This window comes from Neovison vison, chromosome 5, assembly GCF_020171115.1.
Source record: "Neovison vison isolate M4711 chromosome 5, ASM_NN_V1, whole genome shotgun sequence".
Taxonomy (NCBI): Eukaryota; Metazoa; Chordata; class Mammalia; order Carnivora; family Mustelidae; genus Neogale; species Neogale vison.
This window is the reverse complement of record NC_058095.1, coordinates 1,461,649-1,480,295: the sequence shown is the minus strand read 5'-3', so window position 1 is coordinate 1,480,295 and position 18,647 is coordinate 1,461,649. Positions and strand designations below refer to the sequence as shown.

At 66.8% G+C, this 18,647-nt stretch overlaps 1 protein-coding gene across 6 annotated transcripts in view; it reads right to left on the bottom strand.

Annotated features, from left to right (window-relative positions):
• BAIAP2 (BAR/IMD domain containing adaptor protein 2) overlaps positions 1 to 18,647 on the bottom strand; it is a 63,256-nt gene that overhangs the window by 618 nt on the left and 43,991 nt on the right. Inside the window, exons 7-14 of one of the 6 annotated variants that reach the window (XM_044247238.1) lie at positions 12,929 to 13,081; positions 10,410 to 10,631; positions 10,055 to 10,256; positions 9,312 to 9,513; positions 8,487 to 8,555; positions 7,802 to 7,964; positions 6,090 to 6,124; positions 3,732 to 3,779 (exon numbers count right to left, since the gene is read on the bottom strand). In XM_044247238.1, coding sequence (XP_044103173.1) covers positions 3,752 to 3,779; positions 6,090 to 6,124; positions 7,802 to 7,964; positions 8,487 to 8,555; positions 9,312 to 9,513; positions 10,055 to 10,256; positions 10,410 to 10,631; positions 12,929 to 13,081 — 1,074 coding nt within the window. In that variant the 3' untranslated portion in view covers positions 3,732 to 3,751. Of the gene's footprint in view, positions 1 to 3,731; positions 3,780 to 4,097; positions 5,561 to 6,089; positions 6,125 to 7,801; positions 7,965 to 8,486; positions 8,556 to 9,311; positions 9,514 to 10,054; positions 10,257 to 10,409; positions 10,632 to 12,928; positions 13,082 to 18,647 lie in introns of those variants that run through there. The other 5 variants (XM_044247239.1, XM_044247240.1, XM_044247242.1 and 2 more) reach the window with 5 other exon arrangements.

Genomic DNA, 18,647 nt, shown 5'->3' with positions numbered 1-18,647 from the left:
AGCTCCCTGGGCAGGGCGGGTGGGCATCTGGGCAGCGCCGCTGGGCTGGGAGCTGGTTCTCCCTCTGGAACTGGAGGCGGTCCTGGGCGGGCCTGTGCCCAGCTTCGGTGAGCCGCCCCGCTGCCCCAGAGCAGTAGGGGCCCAGCTGTAGACACGCCATCGACACACACAGACATCTCAGCAGCTCCCAAGGACCCGGCCCATGCATCCCGGCGTCCCCGAGAGTGGCTGGGTGCAGACACGAGGCCTCGGGCCACCCCACGCCAACACAACACACATGGGGTGTACGCACACTGGGATCCGCGGGGCTCAGCCCCCATCACCCCACCCCGATGGGCCTGAGGCCACAGCGGACGGACAGATGGACCGGCCAGACAAGAGGTTGAGATGGGACGAATGAGCACAGCGGAGGCCACACGCAAGCCTCACGGAAGCCTCTTCTTGGGGTCCCTGCCAGGCACACAGGACGCACCTGCCTGAGCAGAGTCAGCACGGGACGGCAGCTGGGGTCGTCAGGCAGCCCCAGGGGTGACAGCACAGATGGAACGTGGGACACGGAGGGCTCGGCACGGACAGGACGCACTCCTGGCCAAGTGCTCGGCTCTCGAGCCATTACCTGGGGTGTCACAGCTGGGCAGGGTCCGCAGGAGCTGGGCGGGCGGGCGCTCTGTCCAGTGCCCATGAGAGCACATGGGGGTTGGGGTGCCTCCCTGGGTTTTCTAAAATGCCGAGATGCTTCGGACTGAATTTTTAGAAGGATCAACTGGGGGAAGGAGCCAACTCATTGGAGCACGGCTTCCACACGTGCACGCAGACGGTCTGGAGTCCCGCGTGGGCGCGGCTCGTGCGCATCTTCAGGCTCCGAGGACCACGACCCCCCGGGCTCAAGGCTGCCTCCAGCCCCGCACGCCGGCTCGGCCCCTCCGCACACGCCAGTCCTCTCTCCGGCGACACGTGCCGACGAGCTCCAGCTCTCACGTTCAGGGGCAGCGGCTGCCTCAGGGCTCCCCGGGGCACAGCTGCTGTGGCCGGGGACATCTGCCGCAGGACAGATGGCAGAGGGTGGCCCACGCCTTGACCGTCACCCTGACTAGACTCTGGTTCTGGTGGAAGGTCTGGTGGCAGGTCCTTAGCTGTCCCCACAGGGGTCAAGGCAGGGCGTCTTGGGGGGCTAGAATGGGGGCAGGTTTGTTCATTTGGAGTTGGGGACCGAGCAGCGGAGGAGCACAGGCCCCGCGGCCGAGAAGGAGGACGGCTCCGGTGCCGAGCGGAGCCCGAGCGGAGCGGCCCAGTGGGTTCGGGCAGCACACAGTGTCCTCCTGCCCTGGGCACACCGGACTCCTCAGCAGAAAGGGTGGGCGGCCAAGCAGCCTCGCAGTGGGGGCTGTCCTGTGAGCAGCAGGGCCAGAGAGGGCGTCTGGCCCCGACCCCACTTTTCTAATCTCCTTCCCCAAAACCGTGTGGCTGCGGAGCACAGTATTGTCCGTGCTGCGGGACCTGAGGAAACGGGCCGGGGCCGGACATGCCCCAGGCCTCCCCTCTGCAGCCCCGGCCCGAGCCTGGCCGGACGCCGCAGCTGGACGCGCCCGCCCCCAGCACCGGGGGAAGGCGCGACCCTCTGGGGGCCCACCACCTCCTGGGGACGCGCGGGCTCCGGAGCCACCTGAGGGCAGGCGGGTCAACAGCGGCCCCACTCGACAGGACAAATTCAGCCCCAGGCCCCCTGCAGAGTCTCTGGTGGCGCAGACACAACTCCCTGCTGGGAGCAGCCCCGGGCGGAGGCCTCCTCCGGCAGCACTGCCGGCCACGCTCCGCCACAAACCACCAAGACACAAAGTGGCTCGTGTCCTGCCGGCAAAGGGCAGGGGACAGGAACCCCGTGAGCGCTGCAGGCCTGGACTGCAGGGTCTGCTCCACGTCAGGGGCTCCTCCCGCGGCACGGCTGCAACACCCCCCAGCCCCGTGAGAGCGCCGCAGCATGGGACGGGGAGCCGGTGGACACCCAGCAGAGCAGGCCCGCGGTCCCCGGCATGGCTAACGCCCGAGCGGGGACCCCTCCCTGGGGGGCGGATCCAGTACCGGTTTCCCAGGGCCGCTGTTCAGGGTGCCACGGGGCTCCTGCCTGCAAACCCTACAGCCTGAAGGGGGCCGAGCGCCACAGCCCAGGACCTTCCCATCTCTGGCCACAGATTCAGAGGACGGCCTATAACTGTCCTGAGTCCGCTATGTGCGAGCGAGGCAGATGGGTCATCGGACCGCTGAGTGGTTTCAGGGTGCGGTTTCCATCCTTCTGTGACTCGGAGAGCAGCAGATTTCCACTTTCTCTGGAACGTTCTTCTCGGAGGCACAAGTGGCCCTCCTGGGGTCGAGCCCACGTTGTTCTGCGTGCCCCAGGACCACACCTCGGGGGGTGGGCACGGCTTGGCAGAGTGGGCCTGGGGACCTCAACCACCCCAGGGGCTTCTGACAACCCCCCCAGCTGGGGACCCTCCGATCTCGGGGCCAGGCCTGCTCTGCGGTGAGGAAGGCAGCTGGTGGCGCAGGCTGGACGCCCACAGCGCCCCCCCGGGGGGGCTGCCCTACGCTGGAGACGAGGGCGCAGGCAGAGGCCGGACCGGCCTCCAGAGTGACGGGGGCTGCAGGGGCGCGGGGGCAGGAGGCTCAGCCTCTGAAGGCCTCTGGGAAGAGGAGGGATCTGGAGGCAAAGAAGGCCTTTCCACCCCGTCCCCACATGTCAGGAGCATTTGTCTCCAGAACTTTCCAGAAGTCGCTCATGCTGCAGCTCAGAGACAATGAGAGCGAGTCCGGGCCCTGCTGGGGCAGTCGCTGCCCCTGGGGAGGACCACACCGTCGGGATGCTCCGGGGGGTAGAGGACGCAGGTGCCGGCTTCATGGGGAAACTTGTCGGTGACGGGGCGGGGATGGGGACATACGGCAGCAGCGCCCCCGTCCCAGGCACAGGAGCCCAGAATGCTGGGCACCCCCGCGCTGGCCGACGGCGCTTGCTTTCCCAGAGCCGAGCGCAAGGGATCGTCAGAGGATGGGCTGTAGAAGGCCAGCCAGGGCCGCCCGTGGGGTGGCTGGAGGCCTCGTCTAGAAAGCCTGGTGCAGCCTCGAGGAGCCTCTCAGGGCGGATGCGACGTGAGAGCCGGCAGAGCAGGCGCCAGAGACCCCGTGTCCACCTGCCCCGGTGCGCCTGACACACCCACGTGGGCTCCAGCCACAGAGCTGTCCCCAGGATCGACCCTGGTCTCCCCAGCCCCCGAGGGGCTGCGGTACTCACCAACCAGACCCAGCCAGGCCCGGCTCAGACCCACACCCGCAGGGGCTGGTCCCCTCGGACCCTTGGCCAAAGGAGCCCAAAGCCGGCCTCCTGGCCAATCACAGCGCTGCCCCCCAACCCAGATTGTGGCCGAAGCGCCCCACAGAGGCAAGAGAGAGACCCAGGCAGATGGCCAGGGCAGGACCACGTCCAGGGGTGCAGGGAGGGGCTGCAGGGGTGCAGGGGTGGGGAGGAGCAGCCGGTCAGGCCCACAAGCTTCCAGACAGATGGAGGAAAGCCCAGAGCCCAAGGAGCAGTCCGAGAAGCGAAAGCCCAGAGCCCAGAGCAGAGGCAGGCTGGGCAGACCCTCGCGCCCCGTCCCGTCCGCGCCTGCCAGGGCCGAGGCCAGAGCGTCTGCACAGCCACTGGGAAGGCGTCCGACCAGCGTGGGAAACCCGGGGCAACTTACTAACTCTAGTCAGGGGCGGCTCAGAGTCGGGCCACGTCCACGTCCGCGCTGTAAGGAGACAAAGGGCTCAGCTGGGGCGGGTGGGGGGGGGAGGGGCCTGAGCCCCCCCTGCAGGGGGTGAAGTGGGGGGTGGGGGGCGGGGACACCGTCCGGGGCAAGCGGCCCAGCCGTGGGGCAGCCGCAGGGAGGAACAGGAAGGGGCCTCCCGTGGCCAGCGTCCCCAGTCAGCCCAAGCGGCCCAGCCCCCCCGAGGGGACAGGGACGGCGCTGTCCAGCTGGGCACCGCGGTCCCCGGACGGAGGCCGCTCGCCGTGGAGGCCCAAATCTGCGCCGCGGGCCTGGAAGGAGGCGCCACACCCAGCTCAGTGCGATAAATAAAACTTTTATTCCAACGACTGCAGTACAGGGCGCAATCCAGATAAAAAAAAAGAGGAAACAGGAAACAGGAAAACAGTTTGAGCACTTTACGTCTTCACACAAGTGTCGCAGTTTTGTGTCTACATTCATCCGTTGAGCATGGAATCCCCTGGATTTGAGGTCTTTAGCAAAACGAGAACACCGACACGGAAGGCTCTTTGTACACGGGGCCGCGTTCTGGCTTCGCGTTCTCCTTAAATACGACACGGTCTGTGCCTTGAGCTGCTTCTCTCCCAAACTCCTGGCCCCATCTCGGCCACAGGAGAGCGGGCGGAGGGCTCCGTTAGAGCACGTCAGACAAAGAGGGATCCACAGCTTCACGGGGGGCCCCGTGGCGGGAGGGGCCGGGCGGGCTGGGCCCTGGCTCCCTCCTCCCCAGGTTCAGGGTGTGAAGAGGCAAAACCAGCAGCCGCGGAGTCCAGCACGTCTGTTTCGAAGTCACCAAGACACACAAAGAGACGAGAGCGTTTAGGGAGGACGGGGCAGGGGCTGCCCTCCTCAGGGCCAGCCCCGGGCGGCCTGGGGGCCGTGATCCCCTCACGAGGCTGTCCACCAGTTTCCAGAACACTTAGGGGGAGGTGGTCTCTGGAGCTCTTTGGAAAGACCGCGAGGGGCTGCGCCTGCCCTGCCCTCTGCCCCGCCGGGCCCCGCGTGAGGTCACACGGCCCTGGGGTCACCGCCCGCCGGTGCTCTGGTCTCTACACTGCGGAGGACGTGCAGGAGGCCGGGGCCGTCGCCTCCCTCACAGGAGCGGCCAGCTTCCTCAGGAGGCTGCCCCGGCTCGGCACGCACCCGTCCGTCCGTCCGTGTGTCCGTGCGGCCCTGGGACGGGCCTCCCCTTCCCGGACACCGAGGCCAGTGTCCGTGTGCTGGGGGGAGGCGGATGCAGGAGTAACAGTGTGCACACCGGAGTCCATGCAGATCGGCTTTAGTTTTTCAGGAAAGAAAAGTCCTTTTCCTGTTTTTTCTTTTTTTTTTTCTTTTCTTTTTTTCTTTTTCTTTTTTTTTTTTAAATTTTTTAATATTTTTCTTTTTCTTCAGACTTTAGGCCTGGCTCGCAGTGAGCCATCAGGAAGGGACAGCGCGTCTTGAGCACGGCGGCCGCAGAGCAGAGGCGAGGACGCCGGGCCCCTGCTGCCCGGCCGGCAGCTCCCGCCTGGCGGACACACGGGGCCGGGGGCGTGTAGACACGGGGAGCAGAGATGGGGCAGCACCATGGACCCTGGGGGGATCTCAGAGTCTGGGGTCACCAACCGGAAGGCGGGACGGGCAGGTGAGAGAGGAAAAGAACCCGAGAACAAACCGACGAGGGCGCGGAGGAGAGAACCGACGGAGGCCAGACAGATGGGGGGCTCTCCCGAGCGGCGGCGGCCCGTGATCAGCGTCCTCACACTGTGGACACCAGCGTGCCGCTGCGGAACAAAGCACAGGACGCTGCGGGCCGCACGCCCCTCCTGCAGCCGCTTGGGGTCAGCCAGCTGCCTGCCCCCCCCCATGCCCCCCGAGCCAGGACAAGGGCCAAGTCCAGCAGCAGCCCCAGCCGTCCGTGCTGGCCAGGCCACCAGGAAGGAGCAGCAGGGCACGCACCGGGCTGAGGGCTCCTGGAGGACAGGGAGCCCTGGTGACTGTAGGAGGCACGGGACCAGGCTGGGCTCCAGTGGTGCGGGGCCCGCTCCCACCCACCCGGCGTCGGAGCACGAAGGCGGATCTCCGGACCCAGCTGGCGCTATCCCGGCAGGGCAGGCTCCTGCCCCGACACCCCCGCAACTCAAAGGAGTGAGAGGTAGAGAGGAGCAGCCCCCTGGGCCCCACCTGCCCCAACCCAGAGCAGGGCCTCCGCGTCCCTAGGCAGGTGCCCACGGAGCAGTCCTGAGAGGGTCTGCGAGAGGGGGTTGGCCCTGCCCACCCGCAGCTCCCAAGGACTAGTGCGAAAGCCCTTACCTGCTCACAGCCCGTGCTCCGTAGTCATCTAGACCCTGGAGGAGGGGGAAGCAACACATGTCAGGTTGGGGGTCCTGGGGGCGAAGCGGGGTCCACAGGACCAGAGGAAGCTGGGCGCTGCCCCCGGACCCAGTGGGCGCACGCGGTGCTGGCTGCAGCCGAGGGCCTGGAAGGCCCCTCCCACGTGCACAGCAGTGACAGCCCAAACTCACGGGGGCATCTCCTCCTCTGTCCGGCGGCAGACCACGGATGGTGTGAGCTCACACTCACAGGCACCCGTGAGACAGACTCCCCGCTGACCCCTCCACACCCGGGTCCCGCGGCGAGCGGACAGGGCCCGAGCATACCCGCAGGTCACCCGGCATGAGCCTGGGATGACCCGGGACGACCTAGGGGGCCTCTGCAGGAACCAGTGACACTCACAGGGAGGGGCTGATGGCCGGGCGTGGAAGCTAGCCTGGGCCAGCCCCTGGGCAGAACACACCCCAGCAGCCCAAGACACCGGCGGCAGCCCCAGCTGTGCGGCTGAGGGAGGTGCTGTGGGCACCTCCCACCAGGGGCCGCGGGGGACACCCTCCTCCTCAGCCATCCCAGCGCCACGACCAAACCCGGACGCGGGGCAGCGGGAGCAGCACGGTGGCCAGGCCTGCCTAGGCTCAGGCAGCCGTGTCCCGGGCCCGGACGGTGCTAGAGCAGCTCCTGCCTGGCGGGCTGGATCTGTGCCCCCGAGGTGCCTCCCCTAAGCTGGATCGCCGCCCCCGCCACCGCCCTGCTGCTGCCCGGAGTGCCAGCACTGGCCTCAACTTCTCTAGAAGGTTCTATCCCAGGGCCTTAGCTCCACCTCCCTCAGGCTGGTCCTTCTCACCGTATCATTGACTCCACCTTCCCGTCCACTCTGGCCAGCCATAAGCTCCCGGAAAACTGCTCCCTTCCTCGCACACAGCTCCCCACTCCTGCTGGTTGAGCCCCTCACAGGAGGGGGGGCGCGAGGCTGCTCAGGACCGTGCTGAGCAGGGACCTCCCTGGACCTCACCCACCTTCACCACCGCTCACCCGAGCCCTAGGCAGGCTCAAACCTCGGGGGTCGCCCTGGGGCCCACATCTTAGAGAAACCCCCATTCTTCTCCCCCGTTCCGGGGGTTGGGGGCTGACCCGGAGCCTCCAGGGCCTGAAGCCTGGAAGCAAGAGCGAAGCTACTCCCAACATGGTCACAGCAGACAAACGTTCCAGAAGTCCTGGGCTCCTACAGCCTCTGAAGCTTCCCACACGGAGCCGCACCGTCCTCACACCACAGCCCGGTCCCACCAAGACTTCACAACCACCAGCACGCCCTCCAGGGGCTCTACTGGGGACCCTTGCTGTCGCCCAGGCCTTGACCTTCTGCCTCTGGCCACTAGGTCCTGGGTGACCTGGGCATGAGTGCCTAGCCCTGCCTCCCGAGCCCCGAGACATACTAGAAAGTTCTGGCCACGCCCTAGGCCCCGAACACAGTTGCTCACATCCACACTCGGAACCGTGACTGCTGGAGCCCAACAGGCTCGGGAAGGGGGCTCCTGGACACGAAGTCCTTACCGATGCTCGTCTCCCTGAGGTGTGGGGGGCCTGGAGGCCGCTGATGCCCCAGCCAGAAGGAAGGCCGGGCACAGGGACCACCTTGCCTGCAGGAGCCCCTTCCGGCGTAGGCCCCTTCGGGGTCGCCCTGTGCTGCTCACCTGGGAGAAGGCGGGCACGGCCACACTGTAGGGCCTCTGCTTGAAGGTGCCGGCTGTCTGGGCAGGGAAGGCGCGGGACGATGCGTTGTAGTCGGGCGGGGGGAGGGCCAGCTCCTCCTTGTCCAGGAGGTTCCCTGTGCTGCTGCTTTTGCCCTGCTGCAGGCTGTGGGGGTGGGGGGCGTAGGAGCTGCTTCAACCCAGGCCCCTGGGACCCCGTCTGACCCTCCACCTTCCCCATGCCTCCCTTGGACCCTTCTAGAAGCCCTAACGAGGGGCTGCAGCCTCATTGAGCCCGTGAACAAGGCCTGAAGGAATGGCAGGAAGAAATTCCTAAAGCCCGTGTACCCCACCTCAACCCCGGCCCTCCTGGGGCAGCTCACACCCCCACGCCCTGTCCACGGGAGGCTACAGCAGGGCTGTGCTCCCGCGCCCCGTGTGGGGCAAGGGAAGCCCCCTCCCCACACAGCAACTGCTGACCCTTCCTCCAAAAGCAGCCTGCACCCAGCCCCCCAGGAGCCTCCACACGCAGCAAGCCGGGCGTGGGGGCAGGCCTGTGGGCAGGGAAGGGAGCAGAGCCCAGCCAAGGCGTGTGAGCGCAGCGGGAGCCACTGGCGGACGTACGCGCCCTCTGCCCGAGGCGGCCTCTCCGGGGCGAAGGGCCAGCAGCCCGGGTCAGCACGCTCACCTCATGTGCAACCTGTCACTGCCGTCGCTGTCCAGAACCCGCGTGTAGGAGAAGGGAAACCAGCCCCGCCTGCAAGACAGGAGCGCGGTGAGAAGGCACCAAGGCCCGGGTGCCCGTGGCTCCCCCGTCCGGCTGTCGGTGCAGCCAACACAAGCGAGCCCTCCGGGGAGACAGCAGACCCCAGCCTGCACCCTCACGAGCCCACCGGCCCTGAACGGGAGGCTGGGCGTCTCCGGCAGAGCTCCTGTGGCCGCGGCGGCCAGGGCTGGTTTCCAGCCACACGGAGCAAGGCGGCGACAGCACAGAAGCCGTCTGGAGGGCAGAAAGGTGGGCTATTTGGGAAGGGGGTATCCTAGCAATCTCCCGCCCCTCATCGCTCCCTCCCTAGACGGCAGCTGCCCCGCCGGGAGGAGTGGCTCCCGGCCAGGGCGGCCCGAGCCGCAGGAGAACGACAGGCTGGCCAGAGACTCGGGGGCAGCAGGGGGCCTTGGGGCACACGGCCGGCCTCTGCCAACTGGGAAGCCGCGTGCCCGGCAGCAGGGAAGGCGCCAGACGGGCCGCGGTGCGTGCGTGCGGGACCCTGGGCCAAGCGGGTGGCGCAGGCGGTGAGGGGGACGGGCTGCTGAGAGACGGCGAGGCCGTGGCTCTGATGGGGCAGTCCCGTCCGTGCCGCCCCGCTCTGAGGACGGAAGGCACGCGGCGGGACACTCGGTCCGGAAAGGACCCCGAGGCGCCAGGACAGCCGAGGGCCGCGGGGTTGGCCGGCCGCCCTCCCAGCACCGAGCGGCTGCCCAGCCCCGTGGCCCCCGATGGGGTCCCACTCACATTTTGGTCTTCTCGCTCTCCCCGTAGTGCCAGCCGTCACGGGCCTCGGGCACCAGCAGGGTGATGAGGTCCCCCTCCTTGAAGCTCAGCAGGGTGCTGTTGTCCCCCGCCGCGTGGGAGAAGATGGCTTTCACCCGCATGCGGCCGTTGCGCTCCAGGCCGGCTGCCATGGAGCTGGAGCGCGGCAGGGTCTTGTTCTCAGCTGTAGACGACAAGGCAGGAGTGAGGGGACGTGGCCGTCCTCCTGCCCCTCAGCCTCCTGACGGAAGATGCCGGAAGGTCCCCGGTGGGCCTGGAGTGGGATGCTCGTGTGGGCAGAGACGCGGAAGGACCCAGCGGCAGACCTGCAGCTTGTGAGCCGCAGGGAGCTCTGGGCCCGAGCCTCAGCTTCCCCCCCAGCTCATCAACAGACCCTGGCTGGCTGGGGGAGGGGGCGGGGTGCCATCCATGGACGGGGCTGCAGAGCTGAGAGACCTGGGTGGGGGAGGGGGGCTGTCCCACGGTCCACTAAGGCCCTGCCAGGCATCACCCACGCGCTCCGGCGGAGCCCTGATGTCCCGGTCCGGCCCTGTCCTGCTGTGGGGACTTGAAGGGAACTAGGCAAGGTCTGAGGGGCCAGGCCGGAAACCCTCGACGGGGCCCAAGGGGGCCGCACAAGGGCCCGCGCATGCTCGGGGCTCTGGAGGCTCCCCCACCCCCGTCGGGTGTGGCACGGTGGCCGGGGGGCGCGTCCCAGCCCTTACTGGCCGCGTAGCTGTTCTTCGGGGCCACGCTCTTGCGCACGGGGAGCGTGTTGGAGTACGAGTCGCTCAGCTTGCTCTGGGACTGTGGAGGAGACGAGGTCTTGGGCTGGGCGGCCTTGCGGTCGGCCCAGGGGCTGTAGTCCTCGCCGTCTGGGCCCGAGACGCCATTCATGACGGGCGTGCTCTCCTGGGCAGACAGCCGCTGTGGGGAAGAGGCGGGGGGTGGGGGGGCAGCGGCGCGGGAGGGCCCAGTCAGGCGCGGCCGGCGTGGGGACCCCTCACCCCAGCCACCCCGGAGCCGGGGCGGGAGCCGTCTGTCCACACCCAGGAAGCCTGCGGGAGGCCGCGCACTCACCCCCACAAACGGGGCCAGCTCAGGGGGCACCGGCAGGGGCTTGGCCCCTGGGATGGGGTCTGAGATGACCAGGCTGGACTTGGAGGCCGACAGGGCGCTGGGTAGGACAGAGCCGTTGCTGGGCACCTGCTGCATCAGCTGCACGGCGCGCTCCGGGATCTTGTTGGGGTCCGCGCACGCCTGTTGCCACAGCGGCAGCTTCTGGGCCAGCAGCTCCTTGCCCTGGAGCGGAGGGAGCGGGACAGCACAGGGTCAGGGCCGGCCATGCAGCGGGGCCGCCCCGCAAAGCTACGAGAGTCTGGGGCGCGCTGCGGACCTCCCCAACCACGCTCCCGGGAGCCCCCTGCCTGGTCGTGAGACACTCCCCCTCTCAGGAGGGGCGCACCTGTCTGGCTGACGGCTGCCCCACACCCGGTGGTGCCTCCCAGCCAGAAAGGCCACCTGGAGGTCCCTGAGCCCTGACCTGGGAAGGAGGCGGGCTGCTGCATTAAGCCAGGTGGTCTCGGGCCACTAGGACCTCAGTCCAAGACCCAAGGTCCAACCTGAGCAGGGGCTGCCAAAGCAGAGAAAGGAACAGGGCTCATTAGCCGTGCGACAGGCAGACGCTCCAGGGGCCACCACAGGTCCCGGGGAGAGCACCATCCCGGGGTCCCTAGCCGCGGTCAGGCCAAGCTGCAGGAGGGTGCAGGAAGCTGATACACCAACAGGCGGTACTGCATAGATGCAAGTGGTCCCTGCCCCCAACCCAGGGGCCCAAGAGCCCAGCTGTCCCTTTAGTATGTGTCGGGGTGTGCCCAGGGCACAGCTAGCCGGACGAGCACAGGGCTTAGCAAAGGATGACGAAGCCACGGGTCTGCCAAGGAATCCCAGAACGAGGGACAGCCGAGTGGGCGCCAGCCTGTGGGTCCCTGTGGCCCTGCTGGCGTCTGATGCCCACTACATGGGCCTGTCCAGGGTGCGGGACAGCTGTGCCCTCCATCCTCTGGTCTGTTTGGCAACAGTGGCTGCCGGGCTTGTAGCAGATGGGTCACCTGTGTCCCGCTGCAGAGCCTGGAGCTCCCAGGGCAGACTAACTCAGGCAGTCACTGTCCCCAGGGCCTCTGAAGGGGCCATCTGGCTCTCACTGCCTCTCCCTGCTTCTGACCTGTGTCTGGGCAAGGAAGGGGTGTCTGAGTGAGAAGTGTGGTAGAAGCTAGACAAAGACCCTGTGAGCAGGCCATGCCCTCCACCACCTGCTGGCTGAGACCAGGGACCAGCGAGACAGAGCCCAGGGCTGGTGCCCTGTTTTGTGATTGAGATCTGATGCGGGCACAGCTCATCCACATGTCTGGGCTGCGTCTGGGGCAGCTTCTGCTGCTACGGCCCAAACCCAAAATGGCACCTGGACCCTGGGTGAGAGAATTGGTGGACAGCTCTGGGTGGTGGTGGCAAGGCAGGCCCATGGAGACCCAGCACCAAACAGGGGCAGCCCTAGGGCTCCCCTCTGGTGATGAAACCCGCCTGTGGGGCTGGGATGCACCTGCCAGGGAGATGTCTGATGGCCTGCTGCAAGGAAGAGCCTGGAGGGTCCTGCCCTGGTGCCCCGGCCCCTGTGCTTGGGAGGGCTGCATCCAGCTCCCTGGGAGGTCAGCTGTCCCCTCGTGCACAGCAGGAGCTGCTGGGGCCCAGACACCACGGTTTTCCCGCTCTCCGTCCCCCCAGCCAACACAGGAGCCCAAGCTCTCCCTGACCTGCCATGGGGCCCGGCTGCCGCCAGAGGGCGCCACCAACCACCGCAGCACAGCCGGGCCGGGAGTCGGGGTGTGCGGCTGCCCTGCCCTTCGCAGCAAGCTAGCAGGGCAGGTGCCCCGCCCCCGCCCCCGCTCACCTGCCCCAGGGAACCCTCCCGGCTCCCACAGGGGACACAGGTCCCTCCACTGCCCTTGCCTTGCACCTGTGAACAGGCCCTCAGACAGGCCCCGGAGGCAGAGCTGCTCTTGGAGGGAAGGCTGCTCGCCCTACACATGGGGGCCCCATGGGGTCACAGGCGAGTCTCCTCTCAGACACATGTGTGGGAGCGCGTGCTTACCCTGCTGCTCTGCAGACACCGGTACTGAAGAAGGACCTGAACTCGGTTGCCTAGCCTCATCTGCTGAGCTCTTGGAATGTTCTGGAATGTTCCAGGGGACAGATCGGCTCCCTCCCCAGCTCCCATGAACTCTGACTAGGGGCTCATCTGGAGCTGCCCCTTCATGCAGGGGACCCAGTGTCCTCTGGATTGCCTAGGAGGGGCTCCCTGGCTCTGCGGCCGTCCCTGAGAAACACCTGCCAAGCCTCAGCGACATCTGCGGCATCTGACCAGTGCCCCTCCTACCCGCACGCCATCCCTGGGGGAATCCAAAATGCACGGCATTCCTTTCAACACAGCTCAACGGTGGACACGTCCTGACGGCCACCGGGGAGAGTCCGGAAGAGGGGGAAGAGGGGGGCTGCCAAGAGTCCGCTTCTGCCCAGGCCCCAGTGTGGCCCGCAGAGCTCACCTTGGAGTGGTAGGCGGCGGAGTTCTTGGCCACGGCGCACTGCTTCTCCACCAGGAAGCAGAACCGCCTCCTCTCCTCGGTCAGCGCTGTCTTGTAGCCGTCCGACACGTAGTTCTCCAGCTCCCCTTGCTTGCTGCTGATCGCGTCGATGTACTGGGGGGCAGGCAGCGTGGGGGACACACGTGAGCCGCAGACGGGACAACACAGGACGGTGTCCAGCTCTGGGCAGCCCCCCACTGGCCCACGGGGGGGCTCCCTGGAGCGGAGCGCACCTCCCACTGGCCCACGGGGCGGGGCATGGCACAACCTACTTGGACCGAGGAGGCACGGGTGGAGTGACGGTGGGGCAACCCCATGCCCTACTGGGCCCCTGTCCCCCAGCAGCTTGAGTCCCTGCCCCCTCTGTGCCCAGAAGCCACACACATGTGGACCACGCTGGCGATCAGGAGGCCCGGTGGCTTCGTGGCCTGCCTCCCCGTGGATCCTGATTCCAGGCATCTGAGACCGCCCCGCGGGTGGCCCAGGAAAGCTCGCCTGGCGCCTGGCGTGAAGTGCTTGAGAATGACTCATTCACACCCAAATCCTGCGGGGGTGGGCAGAGAGTGCAGGAGACACTGCTTGGTGCTGGAGCACACGGGAACGTTCTGATTTTGCTGGAAACTTGTGGTAAAAAAGCACCCTCAAGACCGTAGGCAGCCGTCACAGGGAGGCGGGAGCACCCCAGCCCTGGGGTCTGCAGAGCCCCGTCGGGGTGTGTGCTGGGGTCCGCGGGGTCCTGGCTGTTTCCCCAGGCAGCCCCTCCCGGGTCCTTCCCTCCGTGCCCTGGGGCCACCGCCTACTCGGGGAGGCACTGCGGGCCGCCCGGTCCCTGTGCTCCTGGGGTCTTTCCTGCCTTGAGGGGCGCCTCCCCCACGGGCTCTGACTCAGCGTGGGTGGGCGGTGCTGAGCTGCGGTGGGCGCTGGGGGAAGCACGAGAACAGGCTGTTCCTGCCGCCTCCCTTCCCAGCAGGAAGCTGGAGCCGGAGGACCCGCCTGGGGGTGTGGCTTGTCCCCAACACAGCCGCCAGTGCCCACCAGGGCACAGGCTCAGCTCCCAGGGAGTAGCCACACCCCCCCAGGCAAGGCCTGCCTAGCCCCCAAACCGCGGGGGCCCCCACCCTCTGCCCCTGCAGACCACCCAGCTGGCCCCGTGGAGGCGGCCGCTGAAACGGGCCTCCAGATAATAACCCGCAGGTCCCCCACTGCCGGCCCGAGGGCACAGCCTCGAGGAGTGGGCCCTCGGCCTCACGGGCAGCCGCGGGTTCTGCCGCCGGTGTGCCTGAGGGGACCCAGGGCGGCTCTTGGGGACCAAACCTGCCAGCCTGGGAGAAAAGTCTGAGCCAGGTAAGAGCCACCCCCTCCCTGCCCTATGGGCTCTCTGCTCTGCTCCCCGCAGCCCTGCGACCTCCTCCCCCGCCACGCCATTCCCCTGTGCTGCCAGAGGACTTCTTCCTGGTTGTGAAACACGTGTGCCTGCCGGCATCTTCCCTGCACTGCAGCTCTTCCAGGAAGGGGAGAGCAAGCCAGGAGACTGGCAGGGCCCCTGGGGGGCCGTGGGGGCCCAGTGGGCAAGGCTGAGCTCCACAGGGAAGACCCCAGCGATGGCTGTGGAAGAGGGGGGCTGCCAAGGGGACCGCCTGCACCCGCACCCCCTCCCAGAAGCCCCACAAGGACAAGAGAGCCCAAAGGCCCAGGACAGAACGCGCTCTGGATGGAAGGTCCCGGAAGGGGCACGCACACCCCAGGGCCCCGGTGCCAACATGCTCTCATCTGTGCCCATCCCACCCTCCTCCAGGGGCCTGTCAGGGACACGGCTGTGGCCCACAGCAAAGGTGCCTTCCTCGACGGCACGCACAGGCTCATCAGCTCCGTGCCCAGAGCCCCTGCAGGAGACACTGAGCAGGTTCTGAAGGTGAGGATTTAGCCCCCCAGGGAGACCCCCAACCTGTCCTCTCCTAGTGCCACCTCGTCCTGTCCCTGGGGGCTGCTCTAGCAGCGGCGGCCCGGCCTGGGAGGGCTGTGGGCTGGGGGGCGGCTGGGCACGGGGACAGTGCATGCCTGGGCGATGGCTCGCACACGGGATCCCACCGCGGCCTGGCGCAGGGAGGCGGCCTGGAGTGAAGCCGCCAAGCCCGCTGTCACCTAATGGGGACCCTGAAGGACAAGGGCCCCTGTGAATGGCTGTCACAGGACACGGCAGAAACCGGGACACGGGGCCCCTGGGTCGGCTCGTCCTGAAGGCGCGCAGGCCCCGAGGCGGCCCCGCGGCCCGCCCCACACATGGTTTTTGGGTTTTTAGGCTGCGGCGCAGCTATCGCTGTACTGCACCTGCTCCCAGGAGTGGAGGAAAGCGGCGCGGGCCCGTGCGGTATGGGGCGCTGGCCTCATTAGCTAGGTCTGCCAGCCTCCCAGGCCAGCGGAGGGAGCTGGGATTTGTTTTTAAGATTTCCATCTCTTGGAACGAGCCCCGCGAACGGCCGGGAGCCTTGCAGGTCTCGGGGCGAGTGGGACTGAGGGGAGCGCGCGGCCCTGGCAGAAGCTGGCGGGGGGCACCCGACCCTGGGAACCACAGGTCCTGGGAAGCCAGCGGGAGGGCCTACGAGCTATGCCCCGGGGGCAGCGGACAGCTTCCGCCACAGGCCCCTGGGCTGTCCGGCTGCCCTGAGCACCCCAGCCGGGGCACAGCCTCGCCAGCAGGGACACGCGGCCCGCACTTCTGTCGAGGAACGCCAGCGGCTTTCCCCACCTCCTCCCGGACGCGGCTCCTTGTTCACTGGGCAGGGCCCGGAAATCTGGGCCAACGGAGCAGTGTCACACGGAGGGGGACGGGAGCGGACGGGCTCCACCCACAGGGTCCGGGCCGCGACACCCACACCCCCAAACGCGGAGGAGTGCAGGACGTCTCCGGCCAAGCGGCTCAGCGGCCGCCTCGGGCAGGCGGGTGGGGGGGCGGGCAGGGGGGCTCTGGGGCCGGCTCCCTCCTCGCTCCCGCCTGCCGCTGCCTTTCCCGCTCCCGGCTCCGCGGTGCTATGGCGACCGCGCTATAGAAACCACCGGCTGAAAGCACGTAAGACCACGGGACACTCCCACTTAGTCACCCTGGGCTGCACAGCCCTGTAATCCGAGAAGACAAAAGTGATCAGAACACACGTCTCCTCTCCAAAGCCGGCGGTGACTCAGAGGGGGGAGGGGCGGCGCTGGTTTACCCCATCCGTGCGGCTGCGGCTTTCCCACGTTTCTCAAAACCCAACGCTGCCCCTTCGGGTCCCTGCAGCTCATGAATGAGACAGTAGTTCTGGGCCTTCAGCTGTCACTGCTGAAAACCGTTAGTCCCAGGAGATGACGATGGAACCCCAAGGGCTGTGATGCTCAGGAAGAAATGACAGAAATCTGACCCCCACGTCACATTCCATAACCAGGCCGGTGTCCCCTCCCTGGGGGATGAATCCTGCACCCGAGCACAGAACAGGAACGGCCTCCACCTATAGGGCTGCAGGCGCGGCGGAGGGCCATGGGTGCGGCGGGGGGACAGAGAGCAGCTCCGTGGATTGAAGGACCCTCCAAACGTCATTTAAACCTGAGAGGCCAGAGCACGGCTCAGGGCTGGGGCAATGGGCCGTCCTGCCCAGAGCTGCGTGGGCGGGGGAACTGGCTGTTCAGCTCCTTGGGTCCTGGGGTTTCTGTTTTCTGGCAAAAGGGCCCAGGGCTGTCAGCAGGTTGGCAAGGAGTCTGTGCCTAGTGGACCCAGCTGCGGTTACCCTACCTAAGTACACTTACATGCCCAGCGTCCCCTGTGCCAAGAGGCCTAGGAAACAGTTGGGGGACACAGAGCTCCACACCAGGGGGCAGATGCTCTGACGAAGGCTTTAGGTCCACAGATCAGCATGTTCCCAAGACCCAAGGGGATGGGTCTCTGCACACCTGAGTCCAGGCCGTGGGTGTCGCCAGCACTCACGGACCCACAGCCCCCAGGCTGGGGCGAGCTCTGCCTGAGGACATCGCTTTGCCAGGCGACCCTGCTGAGCTGTGAGGGACTCTGGGTCTCCGCACCTCTGGAGAGCGGAAGGGCTGACCCGTGCCACACCACGCAGCCATGGCCTGGCGCGGCGGCCCTTGCCTCCCGTGGCCGTGTTCCTGCAGTTCAAGACCCACGCCTGATTTTACGGACTTCGCAGAAAAGAACATGACGCATCTCGCCAACATTCTCTGTGGTGATCCCGGGTCGGAGCTGTGCTCGAGGCCTGTTCGCGCGGAGTGTGTCAGGAACGATTTAGTTACTACAACGAATGTTACGAAATCCAGCAGCTGCTTTCCATGTTCTTCCCGCGCCCAGGCCTGGGTGTGAGGTGGCGAGGGGCACGTGCCCTCCCTCAGGTGGCCTGTCCTGGGACCCTCATGGTCCCCGACGCCACCTCTGGACACACGGGCTGAGAGAAGAGGGTGCCCAGCCGCAGAGGCGCGGCTGACCGTCCGCGGAACGCCCTGGGGTGGAGGAGCTTCGGAAAAGAGTGAGAACAGGAGGCGCATAAAGGGCTCCAACGACCAGCACAGCGTCACACTCCGCACGGTAAGGGGACCAGCCTCTGCCATGATCTTTTTTGAAGATCTAAATTATGGTTATTTTGTTTTTGTTTCGTTAATTACACATCCCTTTAAATAGAATAAATTTCCCCCTTTCTCCCACTGCAATCTGGAGGTGTGTGCCTTCGGGGACTCGCGCACCCAGGGAGGGGGAGCCAAAGTGGCTGAAGGTCCCGGCGAGAGCCTGTGCGCCTGCACGGAGAGGCCTGCCCCACGGCCTCCAGGCTCAGGAACTCACTGGACCTCTATGCTCCTGCACAGCCGGCCGGGGCTGCATGCCTGGGAGGAGGGAACGGAAAGGGGACCTGGGCCGGGACAGATGTGCCCTGCACCTCCATGTACCCCGACAACCCTGGCCCCCCAGCACCCTCTGCCCTTCCCAGCAGCCAGACCAGCCCGGATCAGGGGGTCCCAGGGCCAGGCTGCCTGAGAACCCCAGATGGCCGTGGCCCACTGTGCTCCGGCCAGCAGGCTGGGTCCACACCCGGGTCACTCCGGACACGGGTCCACTCCTCTGTCTCATTTCTTCTTCCTGAGCACTCCCCTCTGCCTCTGGGGTCTTGGCAGCCCCTCCCTCAGTGCACGGACCCCTCACAGAGGTTGGGAGGGACACACTGCTTCCCCGTGACCCCTGCGCACTGCACACCCAAGATGCATCCCGGATTTTCTATCAGTCATGACCCCCTCTTGGAGACTGAGGTCTACTGCCTATGCTCCATCCTATTCTAGTCAGAGCTGGGCCAAGGCTGGGGACAAACAAAATAAAAGCAGACAATGTTAAGGGGCGCCTGGGTGGCTCAGTGGGTTAAGCCTCTGCCTTTGGCTCAGGTCATGATCCCAGAGTCCTGGGATCGAGCCCCACATCGGGCTGTCTGCTCAGCGGGGAGCCTGCTTCCTCCTCTCTCTCTGCCTGCCTCTCTGCCTACTTGTGATCTGTCTGTCAAATAAATAAATAAATAATCTTAGGAAAAAAAAGCAGGCGATGTCACCCAGGCCCTACAGAATTTGGCGAGGGGAAGATACGCCACTTCCATACCTGGGACCAGAAGCCCTGGAACCACCAGCTGCCCAGCAGGACTGGCTGCCCTTCAGAATACCC